Source organism: Canis aureus, chromosome 24, assembly GCF_053574225.1.
Source record: "Canis aureus isolate CA01 chromosome 24, VMU_Caureus_v.1.0, whole genome shotgun sequence".
In the NCBI taxonomy this organism is placed as follows: domain Eukaryota; kingdom Metazoa; phylum Chordata; class Mammalia; order Carnivora; family Canidae; genus Canis; species Canis aureus.
This window is the reverse complement of record NC_135634.1, coordinates 17,840,670-17,861,960: the sequence shown is the minus strand read 5'-3', so window position 1 is coordinate 17,861,960 and position 21,291 is coordinate 17,840,670. Positions and strand designations below refer to the sequence as shown.

Genomic DNA, 21,291 nt, shown 5'->3' with positions numbered 1-21,291 from the left:
TTTTAAGGCCCTTTGGGAAGACATTGTATAGTAATTTAAGTTTTCTTTGCAGTTTTAAAATTGTGTTTTGTTTTGGCTTTAAACTACATCCCATTAAGGAGTATGATATTCAAAAGGCAGTTAAAATGATTCTTTCCTCTGTGTATAGTACCAACTTCACATAAAATTAAGTTCATTTGTTTCCATGATTCCAAATTTTACAGTTTGCTTTTCCTCTTCTTCAATTTTATTTTTTTTAATATATAAAAAATATAAATGGTTTAAAAGTCAAAACTATATAAAAAGGTATACATAAAGGCCTGGACTTCCTTTCTTACCCCCTCATCCCAGGTAATCATTTTTATTAGTTTGTTTTATCCTATTTCTTTTTGCAAAGCAAAAGTAAATACAAGTAAAAATGTATTTCTAATTTTTTCCTTTATATACCTATTCCACACCTTGCTTTTCTCACTTAATGTACCCTAGAAATCACTGTATATCAGTACACAGAGAAATCATTGTGTTTTAAAGCACTGCACAGTATTCCATTGTGTGGGTGTTCCGGTTATATAATCAGGCCTCTATTGATAGGCATTTGGGTCCTCTCCAATCTCTACTGTTACAAACAATGTGGCAATGAATAACCTTATGCATGTGTTGCTTATTTGTGGAAGTTTGTCCTCAGTGTAGATTCCTAATAGTGAAATTACTGGACCAAAAGTTAATCTGCCTTTTTTTTCCCAAATCCCTGTTATAGAGGTTGTACCATTTTATACTTCTACCAGCAATGCATCAGACTGCCTGTTTCTCCACTGTATTTCCAAACATTTTTTATCACAAGGTAATTTTACTTTGCATTTTCTTATACATAAGAATAAGCACCTTTTCAAGTGTTTTACGAGCCATTTCCTTTTTTTTTTTTTTTTCCTGTGAACTGTTTATGTTATTTATCCATTTTTTTCTATTGGGCTTTCCTCACTTCCTGGTTATAAGATCATCCACCCATGTTTCCTTCTAGCACTTGATTGCTTTTATTTTTTACATTCAAGCGTGATCCATTTCGAAATGGCAGGTTCCAGAGTAAAAAAAAATATCAGATAAGCCTGAAAAATTTTGTATTGCCATAAAAGAAGGAAGGAATAAATGATGTGGACACATCAAAAGGATACAGAAACCAAGCTGAAGAGGCTTCTACTGGACAAATCTGGGACAATTTGAGCAATAAAATGACAAATTATAATCCATAAAAAAGGAATCCATGACAGTGTGCAGATGTAAATGAATGACTCAATGAGGAGGGAAAGCTCTTCCTTACAGCAGAATTCTAACTACAAATGTAGAAGAAGTTATAGAATTAGAAAATCCTCATTTGAAAACCAGCACAATAACTGTTCCAAGCAAAAACACTCAGTAAAAAAAAAGTTAAAAAAAAAAAAAAACACTCAGTAGATGCTAAAAAGAGTAAGTGAAAGTAATCAGAGACAGATTTACAGAGTCTCAAGGTATTTCCCACAAAGACACTTGTCTCAGGTTGGATTCTCTGGAATCAGATGCTGAGACAGAGTTTGGGTACAAGCTATATACTTAGGAGAAACTAACTGCAGTGCGGGCTTATCAAAACTTTGGCCAACTAGCAGAGAGCTCTAAAGCAGTCAGGCCCCTTCTCACTCAGACACTAGTATAGGCTGGCACAGGAAGGGTGTGACCTTGGGTGAAGTTAGTCATGCTGAAAGACCTGACAATTAGAAGCTGTCTGCTGACCACACTTGCCACAACTGAGGAACAAGTCCTTCCTTGAAGGATCTGTGGTATATCCAGGTCTACCAAATACTCATTAATTACAAAGAAAAATCAGACCTTTACAGAATGGAGAAACTTGGCAGATACCACCTCAAGTGGTGACTAAAGTTAACAGTCCTAGAAATGCTACAATGACGGAGATCACTTTTGTGGTATTCTTGCTAAAAATGTACATTTTGAATCTAGTCACCAGGAAATATCAGACAAATCTAATTTGAGGGGTACTCTACAAAAGGAGCCTGTACTCTTCAAAATTGTTACGGTAACAAAGGAGAAGGAAATATTGAAGAACTCTTCTAGATTAAAGGACACTATAGAGAAATGGTAACTGCAGTGTGTGATCCTTGGCTGAACCGTGAAGCAGAAGGGACTAGTGGGGCACCTGGTGAGATCTGAGTAAGGCTTACAGATTATGATTTTTTTTAAAGACTTCATTTATTTATTCATGAGAGACACACAGAGAGAGGAAGAGACATAGGCAGAGGGAGAAGCAGGCTCCCTTAAGGGGAGCCCAATGTGGGATCGATCCCAGGACCCCAGGATCACGACCTGAGCCAAAGGCAGATGGCTCAACTGCTGAGCCACCCAGGTGCCCAGGTTTACAGATTAAAGTAGTATTTCATCAATGCTAATTTCCTGATTTTGATAACTGTACTCTAATTATATAAGAAAATTTGTTATAGAGTGAATGTTTTTGTTCTTCTCCAATGTTCATATGTTAAATCTAATGCCCAAGTTGATGGTATTTGAGGATGGGGCCTTTGGGAGGTGACTAGATCATAAATGTGAAGCCTTCATGATTGGGATTAGTGCCCCTTTGAAAGACCTCAGAGAGGGATCCCTGGGTGGCGCAGCGGTTTGGCGCCTGCCTTTGGCCCAGGGCGCGATCCTGGAGACCCGGGATCGAATCCCACATCGGGCTCCCTGCATGGAGCCTGCTTCTCCCTCTGCCTGTGTCTCTGCCTCTCTCTCTCTCTCTCTCTGTGACTATCATAAATAAATAAAAAATTAAAAAAAAAAAAAAGAAAAGAAAGACCTCAGAGAGATCCCTTGTCCCTTCTGCCATGTGATGATACAGTGAGAGGATGGCCATCTAAGAACCAGGAAGTGGGCCCTCACCAGGCAAAAAATCTGCTGGCATCCTGATGTTGGACTTCGCAGCTTCCAGGACCATGAGAAATAAATTTCTGTTGTTTATAAGCCACCTGGTTTGTGGTATTCTATTATAGAAGCTGCTATAGAACAGACAGATACAGGATCCCTGGGTGGGGCTCAGCAGTTTAGCGCCTGCCTTTGGTCCAGGATGAGATCCTGGAGTCCCGGGATCGAGTCCCACATCAGGTTCCCTGCATGGAGCCTGCTTCTCCCTCTGCCTGTGTCTCTGCCTCTCTCTCTCTCATGAATAAACAAAATCTTTAAAAAAAAAAAAGAACAGACATTTTTGTTCTTAGGAAATATCACTAGGTATTTATTGGTAGAGGGACATTATATCTTCTATTTAGTCTCAAAATGTTTCAGAGACAGAATGAATGATAAAGAATGTATAGCAAGTAAAAATATTTAGGGAATCAGGGTGAAGGATATATGAAAATTCTTCATACTGTTTTTTATAAGTCTAAAATGATTTTAAAATTAAAAGTTTAAAATATAAGAAAAGAAAAAATAAGATTTTATCAATTTGTACTTTATTTTTAGAATATCGTGTGAGGTATGGACCTGATTTTATCCCTCACCAAATACCTATCCAGTTTTCCCATCTGTTCCTCTATGATTTGAGATGCTACTTTTATCATGTTCTAAATTTTTTTTTTAATTTTTTAATTTATTTATGATAGTCACAGAGAGAGAGAGAGAGAGAGGCAGAGACACAGGCAGAGGGAGAAGCAGGCTCCATGCACCGGGAGCCCGACGTGGGATTTGATCCCGGGTCTCCAGGATCGTGGCCTGGGCCAAAGGCAGGCGCCAAACCGCTGCACCACCCAGGGATCCCATGTTCTAAATTTTTATAATTATTATTTCTGGACATTCCGTTCTGTTCCATTGGCCAATATATCTGTCCACATACCATAATATACAATTGTTTTTATAACAGACTTTATTTTTTAGAACAGTTTTAGATTCAGAGAAAAACTGAACAGAAAGTAGAGTTCTCCTAAACTCCCTACTCCCAACAGTTTTAATTATAGAGGCTCTGTGGTTTAAAATATGTTGAGGTTTGCCACCTTTATGACTTTTCTTTTTCATGGTTTCCTTGTTCTTTCCTGTTTATTTTTCCCTATGGCTTTTAGGATCAACTTGGGTAGTGCCAGAAAAAAGAAAACTTATTGGGAATGGAATTCAATTATACATTAACTTGGGAAGAACAGAAATCTTCAGGACGCCTGGATGGCTCAGTGGCTGAGTGTCAGCCTTGGGCTCAGGGCATGATCCTGATCCCTGGTCCAGGAACCGAGTCCTGCATCGGATTCCCTGTGAGAAGCCTGCTTCTCCCTCTGTCTGTGTCTCTGCCTCTGTCTCTCATGAATAAATAAAATTAAAAAAAAAAAAAGAAATCTTTGTAATATTGAGTTATTCTATACATGAACATGAAATATGAAATGTCTTTCCACTTATTCAAGTCTACTTTGTGTTTTTCATGAATGTTTTCCTCTTACAGGTTTGGCATATTTCTTAAGTTTATTCTTAAACATTTTATCTTTTTGATATAAGTGGAAAAGGAGACTTTTCGTCCACCATGTTTTCAAACAAATTATTATGTATATACAGAAATTATTGGTTTTTGTTTACTAATTTTGTATCCTGGTTTTTGTTTGCTAATTTTACTCCATTCTTTTTTGCTTAGGCATTCTATTGTTATTAATCCTCTTGGCTTTTCAACATATACTATCACATTATCTGCACACAGAAATAGCTTTCCCTCTGACTTTCCAATGTTTTATGCTTCTAATTATTTTCTCTTGATTGAATATGGTAATTGATTTTGTCAATACAGTACAATGTTACACAGCAATGGACATAGTAATAAGCATCTTGCTTGTTTCTGGTTTTAATGGAAACTGATCAAGTATTTTGTGTGTGTGCAACTTTATTCTAAACCACTTATTCCTATTTTATTAAGCCCTATTTAAAACAAGGAACAGATTTTGGGATTTTTCAAATACCTTTTCATCACCTATAGAAATAATGATTTTTCTTTCTAAATGATGAATTTAATAGCAAAAAGTAGAAGAAATTAGCTATTACCCTTCCTATCTACTGGTAACACCACTTTTCTCAGAGGCACAGTCCTGTCAGTACAGATCTGCTCCCCATGCCCCTCCTCCCACCCCTATGACCACTATTGGGAGCTTTGTTCCCAAAGATTAACAACTATCTAAGTCTAAAAGGATTTAAATGAAAAGAAGATTATAATGGTAAAAACTATAAAACACTGATGAAAGAAAGTGAAGATAACACAAAGAGAAATGGAAAGACATTCCATACTTATGGATCAAATGAATAAATATTGTTAAGATGTCTATATTAATGAAAGCAATCTACACATTTAATGCAATCTCTATTGAAATGCCAATGGCATTTTTCACACAACTAGAACAAACAATCCTAAAATTTGTATAGAACCACAAAAGATCCTGAATAGCCAAACCAATCTTGAGAAAAACAGAACTGGAGGTATCACAATTCCAGACTTCAAGTTATATTACAAAGCTATAGTGATCAAAACAGTATGCTACTGGCTTAAAAAACAGACATACAAATCAATGGGAAAGAATAGAGAGTCCAGAAATAAATTCATAATTATATGGCCAATTAATCTTTAACAAAGCAGGAAATAATATCGAATGGGAAAAGACAGCCTATTCAACAAATGGTGTTGGAAAAACTGGACAACTACATGCAAAAGAATGAAACCATTTTCTTTCTCCATACACAAAAATAAACTCAAACCGGATTAAAGACCTAACTGTTGAGACCTGAAACCATAAAAATCCTAGAAGAGAGCACAGGCGAGTAGTAACCTTTTTGACACTAGCCAAAGACTTATTAGATATGGGCACTCCGTTGGCTCAGCGGTTTAGCGCCGCCTTCAGCCCAAGGCCTGATCCTGGAGGCCGGGGATCGAATCCCACGTCGGGCTCCCTGCATGGAGCCTGCTTCTCCCTCTGCCTGTGTCTCTACCTCTCTCTTTCTCTCTGTGTGTCTCTCATGAATAAATAAATAAAATCTTAAAAAAAAAAAAAAGAAACTTATTAGATATGTCTCCTGAGGCAAAGGAAACAAAAGTAAAAATAACCTATTGGGACTTCATCAAAACAAAAAGATTCTGCATAGCAAGGGAAACAACCAAAAAAAAAAAAAAAAAAAAAAACTAAAAGGCAACCTATTGAAAGGGAAGAGATGTTTGCAAATGATATATCCAATAAAAATTACTATTCAAAACATATAAAAAGCTTATACAACTCAACACACACAAAAAAAAGATAATGCAATTAAAAATGGGGAGACATAGATATTTCTCCAAAGAAAACATACAGATAACCAATAGACACATGAAAAGATGTGTCTATTGGTTAGACACACATCATTAATTATCAAGGAAATACAAATCAAAACCACAATGAGATATCACCTTGCACATGTCAGAATGGCTGAAATAAAAAACTCAAGGGATGCCTGGGTGGCTCAGTGGTTGAGCGTCTGCCTGCAGCTCAGGTCATGATCCCGGTGTCCCAGGATAGAGACCTGCATGGGGCTCCCACCCAGGAGTTTGCTTTTCCCTCTGTCTATGTCTCTGCCTCTCTCTCTCTCTCTCATGAATAAATAAAATCTTAAAAAAAAAAAGAAAAGAAAAGAAAAAAGAAACAAGAAGTGTTGGTGAGGACATAGAGAAAAAAGAACCCTCCTGCACTGCAGGTGGGAATGCAAACTGATACAATATGGGGGTTCCTCAAAAAATTAAAAATAGAACTACTCTAGGTTCCAGGAATTGCACTGCTGAGTATTTACTCAAAGACACGAAAACACTAATTTGAAGGGATATATGCACTCCTATGTTTATTGCAGCATTATTTACAATTGCCAAAGTACAGAAGCAGCCCAAGTGTCAACAGATGAATGGATAAAGATGTGCTTTATATTTACAAAAGAATATTATTCAGCCATAAAGAAGAATGATATCTTGCAATTTTCAACAAGAATGGATCTAGGGAGTATAATGGTAAGTGAAATAAGCCAGTCAGAGAAAGGCAAATATATGGTTTCACTCATATGTGGAATTCAAAAAACAAAATAAATGAACAAAGAGGGTAAAAAAGAGACAAACCAAAAAACTAACTCTTAACTATAGAGAACAAACTGATGGTTACCAGAGAGGTGGGTGGGTGGATGGGTGAAATGGGTGAAGGGCATTAACAATACACATTTCTTGATGAGCACTGACTAAAATATGGAACTGTTGAATCACTATATTGTACACTTTTTAAAAAATATTTTATTTATTTATTCTTGAGAGACAGAGAGAGAGAGAGGCAGAGACATAGGCAGAGGGAGAAGCAGGCTCCATGCAGGGAGCCTGACGTGGGACTCGATCCCGGGATTCCAGGATCACGCCCTGGGCCAAAGGCAGGCGCTAAACCACTGAGCCACCCAGGCGCCCCTATATTGTACACTTGAAACTTATAACAGTATGTTAATTACACTGGAACTTAAAAATAAAACTTGTAATATGCAAATGAGTACTGTAATATTAAAGACAGGGATTATTCATATGAAGTCTAAATGTATTTGACTACGCACACTACACATCTTTGTATTCCCAGTGTCAAATACAGCACCTAGAACACTATAAGCACAAAGCAAGGTAGGGAGAAAGTGAAAGAGGAAGTACTTGTTTTACATGGTGTAGTTAGAAAAGCTTCTCTTGATAGCTGGGTACTTGAAAAGAAATCTAGATGGACGGAACAAACCATGTGGAATCTGGGAGGAAAGCATCCCAAGCAGAAAGAGAAGGAGTACAAAAGTCTTAAGGTGGGACAATGCATGGCCTGATAGATGAAATTCAAGGAGGCCTTGACTGAAGCAGAGTGGCGAGACGAGTCAAAATTAGTGGCAGTTGGGAGCATTTAAGGCCTTGCAGACTACAGAAAGAACTTTGGACTTCATTATGAGCAAAGAAGAAAGCCACTGGAGGGTGCTGACAGAGGAGTAGTAATCTTGTCTTGGATTTTTTTTTTTAAAGATTTTATTTATTCATTCGTGTGTGTGTGTGTGTGTGAGTGAGAGAGAGAGAGAGAGAGAGAGGCAGAGACACAGGCAGAGGGAGAGGCAGGCTCCATGCAGGGAACCCGACGCGGAACTCGATCCCGGGACTCCAGGATCACTCCCTGGGCCGAAGGCAGGTGCTAAAGCGCTGAGCCACCCAGGGATTTCCTCTTGCCTTGGATTTTAAAACATTTGCAGGCATTTTTGTGTATGTGTGCGGGGGGAGGACACAATATACTGTTAGGAAGCTACGGCACATGTGTACACGTCAGAGCCATGACCCTCCACTTTTCCTTTTTAAATACTGGTAGAAAGTATACCAGTTATCCACAGAAAAATAAGAACCACATAGCATCTGGAAGAAGAAAACACTGAGGATACATTCACACCACTGACAGTGACATATGCAATAATAACATTTTACTGCTATCACTTCCTCCCGGAGCAGATGATATCCTTTCATGCAGTTAGTCTAAAAAGCTTCCCTGAGGACTTTACTTCTAATAAGTTCCCATTTATTTTTATGTTGTTCAATTAGTATGTTAATAAAAAGTACTCCTCCTGTGATTCCATCTGGGTGAGCCAAAGTCCACATTAATAAGTATAATGAAGCACTGGAAAGAGAGAGCACAGAGAACAGAAATGTTTTTAAAACAATTTTAAACATTCTTTATCATCAAGGTTTATGGATCCGTATTTTAGAGAAATCTATTCTCCATAAAACCATAATCACCATTATTTGTGGCCTACTATTTCAGTTAAGTATAGGTGCCCATCTGCTTAAGGAAGATGTGTTGCACATTTCAGCAATATCTAAATCTGTGTAGCTTATATGCTTGTAAGAATAGTGTCAGGTATTAATCTTCCTAAAGTCCCACATGGTGTGGAAGCCTCTCTCCCTTACAACATACTCTCCCACATACATACTCTGGACACAATCAGCAGCTCATGCAAAATAGGCACATGCTTTTGGAATATGATATTTGAATACAGCCAATTAAGAAAAGAATATTAAAAAAGATTGCGTCAGAATATGCTTTCACTCATTAAAGATGGGGGGGGGGGGAGTTAAAAACAAACTCTAAGAATTAAAAATAAAAAAAGAAAACTCCTGTCCCCCAAAGAAGAAGGCAAGAAAAAATATGCTAGTGGCCTTTTAAATCTTCTCCCCATCTCCAGTAATATGCGAAAGCTTACTCTGCTAAGAACTTTACATTACTTTTTAAGGCAGGTATTATTCCATTTTATAGAATGGGAACAAGTTCAGAGGTTAAATAATTAATGAAGATCAATCAAATATAGCCAGGTGGCCAGTGTGACAGCTGTAGAAACAAAGGAAGAGTGGAGAAGAAATTAGGTCAGGGAAGTAATGAGGGGAGGAGGGCATGGTAAGCACTTTAGGTGTTCCACTGAACAAGACAGGAAGCCACCACGGTTTTCAGAAGAGGAGAGAGGAGTCACAAATCTGGTATTGACTTTAAAGGGATTATTCCGGCTGCTCTGTGGAGAATGGACAAGGTGCAGAGTGAGGACGGGAGTTGAGTGAGGAAGGAGAGGCAGAATGTAAGAATGTAGTACTACAATGACAAAGATAATGTGATAACCACCCACAACTTAGTGACTTTAAACCACCACCATGTATTATTTCCTATAATTGTGTGGATCAGCAATTCAAGCTATGATGAGCTAGACTGTTTTTCTACTAGCTGTAGTTAATTGGCAGCTCAACTGCAGCAGGAAACTCTAAGACAGCCTCCTTCACACATCAGGGGCCTTGGCACTTAGCTCATCTTGGCTGGGCCTCTCCATGTAGTCTAGCCTGGACTCCCTTACATGGCCATCAGTTTCAAAAGAGCTAAGGCAGAAGAAGCATGCTGTCTAGAGGCTTAGGCTCCAGATCTCACTCATCACTTCCACCATATTCTATTGATCAAAGCAAGTACAAGGCCAGCCCAGATTCACTGGGTGGGCAAAAAGACTCCTCTAAAGAGATTGAGGAAAGGAGATAAAATTATTGTGGTCATGTTTTTGAATCTGTTCCACAAGACAGAGATTATGGTGGTTTGAATGAATATAGGTGTCGTGGTGGTAAGCAGCTGGGTTTATTACCAGGATTTGTTGATTAATTGGATATGGGAAGATTTTTCAACCAAGGAACTAGAAGGATGAAACTCATTTAATGAGCTAGGGTAGGAAGAATTGGGAAGGTAGGAGAGGGGGTAGAGAAAAATAACTCAAGGAAGGTTTTTTTGGACATGGTAAGCTGAGATGCCTATTAGATACCCAAGTAGATGATTAATCTGGAGTTTAGCATGCTGTATCTTCTTTGTCACAAACTAGAAGAGGCCAGGAAAGAAGGAAAGTCTTATTTGTATCATTTAGGGCATAATGTTCTTCTTCCAAATAGTATGCCAAGGTTTCTAAGTTGTCTTGTGCCTTCTCCTTCATATATCTTGTCTTGCAAGAAATGGAGAAGACCCAAAGAAAGTTCAGTTTATTTGGAAGAAAAAAAAAAGCTTTTTGTTCATTTGGGTTGGGTTTTTTAGATATACATGTTATAGAGCTCTCTCAGACCAGTTTGATTTCTGGTATCAATAGAACATAAGAACAGATTAATTTACTAGCAATCAAAAAAAAAAATCTGTTCTTTAGAAAAAGAAAAAAAGGAAAGAAGGCTGGGATAATTATAGAATGCAAACAAGAAGGTCTGCTAGGCACTACAGCTTTCAAAGCCACCTTATATAGGAAATTACTATACTCCAGTATCTGAAAACAGATAGTAAATAACAAAATAAGAAGGTTTTAAAAAAATATCCTAATTCGTGTCTTAACTTGTCCTATAATTATGTAACCACTGGGGATGGGATCTATAGGGAGCCAGATTTTTTTTTTCTAAATAATATCAACCTAATTTCAAAGAATCAAAACTGCAGAACCAATAAGCAATATCATCTAGCCTTTAACCCTGAAGACTACTGAAATTTATATTTGGTAATCATAATTTAATTAATATTGTTATTGTGGATGTTTGTTCTAATATATTGAAACAATTCAAGTGAGTTTATAACTGTATGATTCTACTCAACACATATTAATTAGACTCTCTAGTAGATGCAAAGATGAGCATGATTCAAATGTATCGAAATCTTCTAAGCAGGATTTTTCAAATACTTAAATATGATATAATAAAGTACACTTCATTTATATTCTAATACACAAATGATTTGTGGAGGCTTACTAGAAATAATATTCTTCTATAAAGTTGTAAATATATATTTAAAAACAGAAAAATACAAATTAGATGTGAAGCAGAGAATAAGGGGAGAAATACCAATGCATGCTACAACAGAGAGAAACTTCAAAAACATGTAAAAAGCACCAGACACAGGGATCCCTGGGTGGCGCAGTGGCTTAGCGCCTGCCTTTGGCCCGGGGCGTGATCCTGGAGACCCAGGATCGAATCCCACGTCGGGCCCCGGTGCATGGAGCCTGCTTCTCCCTCTGCCTGTGTCTCTGCCTCTCTCTCTCTCTCTCTGACTATCATAAATAAAAATAAATAAATAGATAGATAGATAGATAGATAGATAGAAAGAAAGAAAACCCATGGGGGAAAAAAAAAGCATCAGACACAGAAGATCACTTACTATATGACTCCATTTACATGAGGTATCCAAAAAAGGCATACAAATACAGAATAGAAAAGAGGTTGCCTGGGGCTGGGAACAGGAATTAACCATTATTAGGCATGAGGGATCTGACAAAGGTAACTGAAATGATCTAAAAATGAATGGTACAACTTGGTAAGCTTACTGAAAACCATGGCACTGTACATTTCAAGTGATTGAATTTTAGAGTGTGTAAATCATACATTATAAACTTTTTTTAAAAAGGTAACATAAAAACGTTTATAGACATACAAAAGCTGAAATAATTCATCACCAACTGACATACCTTACAATAAATGCTACAGAAACCCCTCAGGCAGAGGGAAATGACATGAGAAAAGAAATTTGGATCTATAAAAAAAGAAAAGTACCAGAAATGGTAACTATATGGGTAATTATAGAAGATTTGTTTTCATACTGTTTAAATCTTTTAAAAGATAATAAATGGTTTAAACAAAATAGTAGCAATACAGTGACTTTTATAATATAAAAATGCATAATAGCATATAAGGCTGGGAGGGAAGAATTAGAAGACTGTTTTTATAAGGTACTATTTGTGAAGCTGTATATCATTTGAAGTTAGATTATGATAAAGATATAATCTATAAATCCTAAAGCAAATCACTAAAATAACAGAGTTACAGCTAATAAACCAACAAAGAAAATAATCATAAAAAATTATTCAAAAATCATTAAAAAAATAATTCTAAAGGCGGCAAAGGAGAAGAAAAAAGGAATACAGGATAGGACAGATTAAAGAAACAGCAAATGGTTACACTTCACCTGACTATATAAATAATCACATTAAATATAAAATGATCAAAACAGGGCAGCCTGGGCGGCTCAGTGGTTTAGCGCCGCCTTCGGCCCAGGGCCTGATCCTGGGGACCTGGGATCGAGTCCCATGTCGGGCTCCCTGCATGGAGCCTGCTTCTTCCGCTGCCTGTGTCTCTGCCTGTGTCTCTGTTTCTCATGAATAAATAAATAAATAAATAATCAAAACACCCCAATTAAAAGAGACTGTGCTATAATTGATGATACTGTTGTGTGTTTGAAGGTTGCTAAGAGTAAATCTTAAAAGTTCTCAACACAAAAAGAAAAAAAAATGTAACTATGTGTGGTTGATGGATGTTAACCACTTATTGCAGTGATCATTGTTTTAATTATACCAAATATATTTATATATTCAATCATTGTGTTATATACTCGAAACTAGTTTGTTATATGTCAACTGTAACTCAATAAACAAAAAAACAAAAAAAAAAAGGAAAAAAAAACCCACAACTTTTCAGATTGAATTTAAAAAGCAAGACTGAACTATAGGCTGCTTATGAGAAATTTTTTTTTTTTTTTTTTTTTTAAAGGCTCCACACCCAGCTTACAGCCCAATGCAGGGCTTGAATTTACAACCTGAGATTAAGACCTGAACTGAGATCAAGAGTTGGAAGCTTAACTGACTAAGCCACCCTGGTGCCCCAAAAAATGCATCTTATTATTTTAAAATTTTTATTTATCTATTTGAGAGAGAGTGCACATGCACAAGCAGGGGTAGCAGAAGAGGAAGCAGGCTCCCTGCTCAGTAGGACCCCAGGATCATGACCTAAGCTGAGGCAGATGCTTAACCAACTGAGCCACCCAGGCGCCCCAAGAAACGCATTTTAAATATAAAGACAAATAAGTTAAGATAAAAGGACCAAGACCTGCCATGCCAACACTAATCAAAAGGAAGATGAGTAGACGTTAATATCTGCCCAACTAGATTTCAAAGGAAATAATATCACCAGGGATAAGAAAAGCCATTTCATAATGACAAAAGGTCAATTCACCAAGAGAACACAATAATGGTACCTAATTAGAGCTGCAAAATGCATGAAGCAAAAAGTGACAGAACTACGAGAAAGACACAAATCCATTTTTATTGTCATACCTCTCTCAATAATTAATTAATAGAACAAAGAGAAAATCAGTGGGGCACTTGGGTGGCTCAGTCAGTTAAGTGTCCACATTCAGCTCAGGTCATAATCCTGGGGTCCTGGGATCAAGCCCTGCATCAGGCTCCCTGCTCCTTGGGGAGTCCGATTCTCTCTCTCTGCCCCTCCCTTCCACTTGTGCCTACTCTCTTGAATAATAAGTAAAATCTTGGGATCCCTGGGTGGCGCAGGGGTTTGGCGCCTGCCTTTGGCCCAGGGTGCGATCCTGGAGACCCGGGATCAAATCCCACGTCCGGCTCCCGGTGCATGGAGCCTGCTTCTCCCTCTGCCTGTGTCTCTGCCTCTCTCTCTCTCTCTCTCTCTCTGTGTGACTGTCATAAATAAATAAAAAATAAAAAATAAAGTAAAATCTTAAAAAAAAAAATGAGCAAGAACATAGGAAACTTAAACATCAACCAATTTGCCTTGACATCTACGGCACATTATGACATAACAGAAAACTCTACCCAACAACAAACAGCAAAATGCACTGCTGAATACAGAACATATTTTTCTCAAATACACATAAAGTGCTTCTACTACAGATCACATTTCGGACCATAAAACAAGCCTGAGTACATTTTAAAGGACTCAAGTCATGCAAGATATGTTCTCCGACCACATGGAATTAAATTCAAAATCAGTAACAAGAAGGTATCTGGAAAATCCTCAAATAACTGTAAATTAGCATACTCCTAAAACAACCCAAGAGTCAAAGATGAAATCAAAAGTGAATTTAGAAAATAATTTTAATTGAATGAAAATGAAAGTACAATATATCAACACTGATGAGATGTGAATAAAGCAATATTTAGGAATAAATTTACAGAACACGTAAGAAAGGACTCAAATCAGTGACTTGAGTTTCCTAAGAAACTAGAAAAAGAGCAAATTAAACCCAAAGTAAAAGGGAAAGAAACAATATATATCAGACAAGAAATCAATGAAACAGAAAACAAAATAATGGAGAAAAACCAAAGAAATCAAAGGTGATTGTTAAGACACTGCGGTCAATGTTGACATTTAAGCTATCTGTCTCATTTTAAATCTGCAGAAATCATGGAGGAGACACTGGAATATTAGATATACAGTCTCAAAGGTCACACTACTACTCTACATACTTCTCTCTGAAAAGGGATGAGTCATATCCATCTTTGGGCAAACTCCATAGCTCTTCCATGCAACCGTTGTCTCAGAAGTAAAATAAATGGATTGATTAGACCATCTCTAAAATCTCATTGGGCTCTAAGATCCTCTACATGTACACATCTACTATTAACAGCTCTAAATGACCCTAAATGACCTGGACAGATGTCTTGATAAAACCCTGGGAACCAAAAAATAAATAAATAAATAAAAATAAAATAAAAATTTACAAAAACCCTGGGAACCTATATTAGCACTTTCCTCGAAAAAATACCACCTTGACCAAAGTGTAAAAGTTGGTCAATCCACCCATAAATTCTTATGTTCAAAATGAACCTTGGGGGACACCTGGGTAGCTCAGTGGTTGAGGATCTACCTTCAGCTCAGGGAGTGATCCCAGGGTCCTGAGATCCAGTCCTGCATCAGGATCCCCCGCAGGGAGCCTGCTCTCCCTCTGCCTATGTCTCTGCCTCTCTTTCTGTGTCTCTCATGAATAAATAAAGTCTTTAAAAAAAAATATCAACCTTGGAAGAAAATCAAGATGACTTCAGTTTAATTTAACGTCAAGGACCAATATTACTAATTTACTTAATCATCACTTCTCTGTTTATCATCCCTGTGAGATGACCATCTTAGATTCATTACTTCTTACTCAATTTTTTCTTTTTAAGATTTTATTTATTTATTCATGAGAGACACACACAGAGAGAGGCAGAGACACAGGCAGAGGGAGAAGCAGGCTCTATGCAGGAAGCCTGATGCGAGACTCGATCCAGCATCCCAGGATCACAGCCAAAGGCAGACGCTCAACCACTGAGCCACCCAGGAGTCCCACTTCTTACCAATTTTGACTTCAGTATTACTCCTTCCAGTAACATGAGTTGCACATTTCATATGTGTATGTATGGAATTACAAAATTAGAAAGTTATAGAGGCTGAGAAGCAATGAGGGCCTCTTATAAACAACTTATTTGTTCAAATGTCCTATTGTGGGCCAGGCATTTTTACTATCTGAGCTATTTAGGAATCTTCTCTGCTGCTATCTTCTAGGAGAAAAATGACCTTATATAAATAGATCAGAGATGAGACTGAAATCTGCTGTGAGTGTACAGACCTGGAAAAACAAGAAGACTAGTCTTGCAGAGTAGTTAATTTTAAAAACATTGGCTCTAGAGCCAAATCACTTCTGATGCTGATTATACCATTTACTAGTTGTATGGCCTTGGACAAATTATTTAACTTTCTGGATATTTTATGAGCATTAAATAAATTAACACAATAAAAATGTAATTATAATCATCTTCTCCTATTTAGTTTAAAAAAAACCCAGAAGCTAAGAAGATTCTTTAAAAACTATTAAAATAGCAACTATTTTTAAAAATTTAGCTTGTGTAGTTAACACAGAATGTTATATTAATTTCAGGTGTAAAAGACAGTGATTCAACAATTCCATATATTACTCACTGCTCATCAAGCCAAGTGTACTCTTAATCCCCTTCACCTATTTCATCCATCCCCCTACCCAACTCCCCTTTGGTAACTGTTCTCTGTAATTAAGAGTCAGTTTCTGGTTTGTCTCCTTTTTAACTTTCTTCATTTGTTTTTATTTCATAAATTCCACATACAAGTTATATCATATGTTATTTGTCTTCCTCTGACTGACTTATTTCACTTAGCATTATACTCTTTAGCAACACATTCACAACAACATGGGTGAATAGCAAGACTTCATCCTTTTTATGGCTGAATAATATTCCATTGTGAGTATAGATGTGTATACATATATATACACATACATACCATCTTTTACATACACACATATATACGTGTGTGTGTATATATATATATAGTCACTTTTTAAAATATTTGACAGAAAGTGTGTGCACACATACATAAGTGGGGTAGGTGGGTGGAGAGGGAGAAATAGACTTTCTGCCAATCAGGGAGTCGGACTCCTGGCTCAATTCCAGGACCCTGGGATCATAACCTAAGTCAAAGGCAGATGCTTAACTGACTGAGCCACCCAGGTACCCTATACCATCTCTTCTTTATCCATTCACCAATGGATGGACACTGGCTGCTTCCACAGTTACAGTTCCATTGTAAATAATGCTAAAACAGCACTTTAAGTTAAACTCACACTTCACTCAATTTATATATAGACATATACCAGTGAAAGGGTCTGTGTTATGAAAACATAAATATATATGTAAGTAGTTTAAAGGATAGTGTTATTATGAAAATGAATGAACTTTTATGCTCATCTACACACACAGTTCAGTGATAATGCAGACCTCCCAAATTCTCCATAGTTAACCTCAGATAACTTAGAAGAATTAAGTATAGGGCCTTTATCAGAGCTTTCATTACTGATTATTTAAAAATTCTGTCAAGCATTGACCCTTAATGGTTGCAGAATGTTTTAACTTAATGAAATCCTGGGGTAGGATCTCGAAAGGATGGGCCTAAAGCCTAACTGAAGTCATGATCTCCAAAAAGGGCAACAACCTAACCCCATGCACTACACTTCTCCAATCATAGAACAAAACAATTACAGTTCCAGTGACTTACTAAAGTTATATGTAGTGTAAATATGTAAATCACACTGCAATAGCCACTCAACAACTGTGTGACCTAACCAACAATCTATTCGCTCAGAGTCTCATTTCCTACATCTGGAGGAGATACCTATACTCAGAGATGGAGGATTAAAGAATGAAAATAATATCCCCTCCATCCTTATTAACACATAATACTTTTCAATTCATATTCATATCCCTTTCCGTATGTTTAACCTCACCTTTTGATTTTTTTTTTCCCCAAAAAACCCTCTATAAGGGAGGGTGCCTAAGTGGCTGATTCAGTTAAGTATCTGCCTTTGGTTCAGGTCATGGTCCTGGGGTCCTGGGGTCCTGGGGTGGAGTCCTACACCAGGTTCCCGGCTCAGCAGGGGTCTGCTTCTCCCTCCTCTGCCACTGCTCTGCTTGTGCTCTCTTCCTCTCTCTCTGTGTGTCAAATAAATAAATAAATAAATAAAATCTTTAAACCATCTACAGTTTAAGCTGTGAGATTTCAACATAAATGCACATTTTTAGTGTTCCTTCAGAAGCTTTACTTCAAAACTACTGTGTAATTAGAATAGGGTAGGAATAATCTTCTGACAGAATTAAGTAAGACTGGTACAACTTTTGGAATAAATGCCCACTTCAGAGTAAATAAGATCAAATACCATCACAAGCTGATGAGAATCCTATGATCAGTACCACTTTTGGGAGTAGCTTTAAAAAATACCTAAATCTAGTCAATTTTAATTAATTCAAACATCATTATTCAATAACATTCAACAGATTAACTCCATTATTTTGTGTCCATGTATTCCACAACTAATTTATTCTGGGGCCTATTCACAGGGATGCTTTCCTTAAAATTAAATATTCTATAGGTACAATATGATTTAGTTGAAAGCAATTATTTTCATTTAAAAACCCACCCTCTCAAACTTTTTTTTTTTTTTTAATTTATGATAGTCACAGAGAGAGAGAGAGAGAGAGAGGCAGAGACACAGGCAGAGGGAGAAGCAGGCTCCATGCACCGGGAGCCCGACGTGGGATTCGATCCCGGGTCTCCAGGATCGTGCCCTGGGCCAAAGGCAGGCGCCAAACCGCTGCGCCACCCAGGGATCCCCCTCTCAAACTTTTTGAGCCAAGGCATTCTCTTTCATGTGCAGAACTCAGTTTTAACCAAGTATTTGAGAATTGTACAAGTCTAGAGCCACAACTGGAAAAGTCTTCATTCTGCCACTTGCAAGTGGAGTGGGTGGTACAACTACTTTTCATTTCACATTATCAATCAACCTCAGGTGGCTTTTTCTTTTTTTCCTTAAGATTTTTTAATTTAAGAGACAGAGAGAGCACAGGCAGGGGGAGCAGCAAGCAGAGGGAGAGGGAGAAGCAGCCTCCCCGCTGAGCAGGAAGCCTGACAGCAGGGCTCGACCCCAGGACGCTGGGATCCTGACCTGAGCTGAAGGCAGGCACTTAACCCACTGCGCCTCCCAGGCACCCCGCGAGGCTTTTTTCAAATGTATAGAACCAGGGTCCACTAGATAGCCGCGGCCTGGCGTATGCTAAAACTAGATCACTCTGGATGCCAAGGGATGGCCTGTACCAACACCATTTACTATTTGGTCCTCAGTTCCCAGGAAGAATTGATACGAAGAGCAGACACAGCAGAAGCGGAAGGCCAGAAGAGCCCTAAAATAGCCGCACCCCCAAAGCCTGCGAGCAATTCGCGTAAGGCAGAGTACTCATCACTATCACACAGTCGGGGCCCTCAAACAGTGCTTCGAGGACAACCAATTTCTTTCCATTTTAACGGCCACCTACTGAAATCTGGGTCTTAAATCCTCGGACTGTATCCTGGGTGTTACTCCTTTTCCACCGCAGGGAACCCGGTGAGAACCTGGTGCACTAAGAACTAGCGAGAGCCCTGGCAGGGACGGAAGCGAAACCCTAAAAGTCTGAGGATGGAAGAAAGACGGACCTCCAGCACGGACAGACCAGGAAAGAGAGAACCCGGCTCCATATCTCCTCTCCCTCCTTCTTTCGGTCTTAAAATAACACTGTGTGTGAGTGAGTGGACGCAGAGGCGGAAGAAATGAACTTTAAACGGGTCCGGGGCCGCCAGAAATGAGCAGCGGGCAGCGCTGTGCCCCGGGGCCCAACCTGCCGGCCGCCGGCGGCGACCAGACCACCCGCCTCCCCGCCGCCCCGCCCGCTCCCCTTCCCGCGCTGCTGGGGCGGTGGAGGACGAGCAGATGCCCGCGTTCTAAACAGGAACAGAAGCAGAGTGAGCGCGCGCGCACACACACACACACACACACACACACACGCGGCTCCCCCGCCGAGGACACGCCGCGTCCGAACCCAGCAGCCCCGGAGCCACCGGAGCCCGGGCGCCCCGACCGCCCTGCCCCCAGGGCGCCCCCGAGGCCGCCCCCCAAGGCCGCCCCGCGCCGCCCCGCAGCGCGCTGACAAAGCCCCGGGCGCGTCGGCCTGCTCCCGGGTCGGGGCCGGGCCCGGCGGGCCTCCAGGGCAGGCGCACGCCGGGGGCTCGGTACTCACACACGCACAGCTCCACCACGTACGCGTAGTAGGACCAGACGACCACGAAGGTGATGAAGAGCACCGGCACCCAGCCCACGCCGCGCTGGCAGCAGCGCCAGAACGTCCACGGCGCCATGTTCCGCCGGCGGCTGCTGCGCCCGGCGCCCCACGGTCCAGCGGAGCGCCCGGGCCCCGGCGGCGGCGGCGGCGACTCGGCTGCTCGAGGCCGCTCCTCGCCCACGGACCCCGCCTCCCAGCCCGAGCCCGAGCCCGCGGAAGAGTAGACGGGAGGCCCCTCCGCGACTCCTCCCCGAGCCGCTCCCGGCCAGGTCCCGCCCCCGCCCGGCATCCCGACGCCCCCCACCCCCGCCCCCCCGCGCCCACGCCCGCCCCGCCCCGCCTCCGCCTTCGCCCGCCGCAGCCCGCGGCGCGCCCCGGTGGGCGGGGCCGAGCCCGAGCGTGGGGCGGGGCCGAGCCCGAGCGTGGGGCGGGGCCGGGCGTGGGGCGGGGCCTCGGGGACGGCCCGGGGGGTGTGGCTGGGCTGGCGGGGTGGGAGGCGGAGGAGGCCGGGGGAGGAGAGGAGGAAGTGAGCCTGGGGGCACCCGCGAGACGAAAGGCGCCTCCTCGAGCGCCGACCGGGAGAGCGAGCTGCTTTGGGGGCGCTTGGCCCACGCCGGGAGCCCGCCGGGAACGGTCCCTCGGCCGATTCGTGGGCCTCGGGCCTCTCAGTACAGAACGTGGTCTCCTGGGGCCCTGCGGCCCCTGACCGGTGCGGCCCGTGTTCGGATAGGACCGGCCCGAGCCACCCCGGCTGCGGGCGAGGAACACCTATTGTTAAGAATCCCTGTATTTTGGAGTGATTTGCTCCATGTTTCAGGCGGAACTGACAGATGAAAACCCCTACCTGAACATCCCTCCCCGGGAGAAGGGGGCGCCCGAGGGACCCCACGGGGACACGCTATCATTTTTTCCACGATGGAACTGAACTGGTGGATGTCTGTGATTTAGGAGGGAAGCCGTGTGCAGTCTGTCACTTTGATTTGAAACCCGAATCTCGGGGATCCCTGGGTGGCTCGGGGTTTGGCGCCTGCCTTTGACCCAGGGTGTGATCCTGGAGACCCGGGATCGAGTCCCACGACAGGCTCCCTGCATGGAGCCTGCTTCTCCCTCTGCCTGTGTCTCTGCCTCTCTCTCTCTCTCTCTCTCTCTCTCACATGAATAAATAAATAAATAATTTTTAAAAAAAAAAGAAAAAAATCTAAAACTGAGCTGTGGAAAAGGGAGCAATAGCCCTCTCCCTGCCCCTAAACCACTGCTGAAATCTTGAGTTTATTTACAACTGGGAAATCTTGCTAAATAATGCCTGTA

At 40.6% G+C, this 21,291-nt stretch overlaps 1 protein-coding gene across 15 annotated transcripts in view; it reads right to left on the bottom strand.

The window, feature by feature from the left end:
* ZDHHC20 (zDHHC palmitoyltransferase 20) overlaps window positions 1-20,187 on the bottom strand; it is a 78,989-nt gene extending 58,802 nt beyond the window's left edge. For 4 of the 15 annotated variants that reach the window (XR_013362952.1, XR_013362951.1, XR_013362953.1 and 1 more), the window contains exon 1: window positions 19,942-20,178. Coding sequence is in view for 8 of the 15 variants with exons in the window: in XM_077868407.1 (XP_077724533.1) it covers window positions 19,942-20,059 (118 nt within the window). In the remaining 7 variants the exon portion in view is untranslated. Of the gene's footprint in view, window positions 1-11,991; window positions 12,011-19,941 lie in introns of those variants that run through there. The other 11 variants (XR_013362955.1, XM_077868410.1, XM_077868413.1 and 8 more) reach the window with 9 other exon arrangements.
* Between the last annotated feature and the right edge of the window lie 1,104 nt (window positions 20,188-21,291).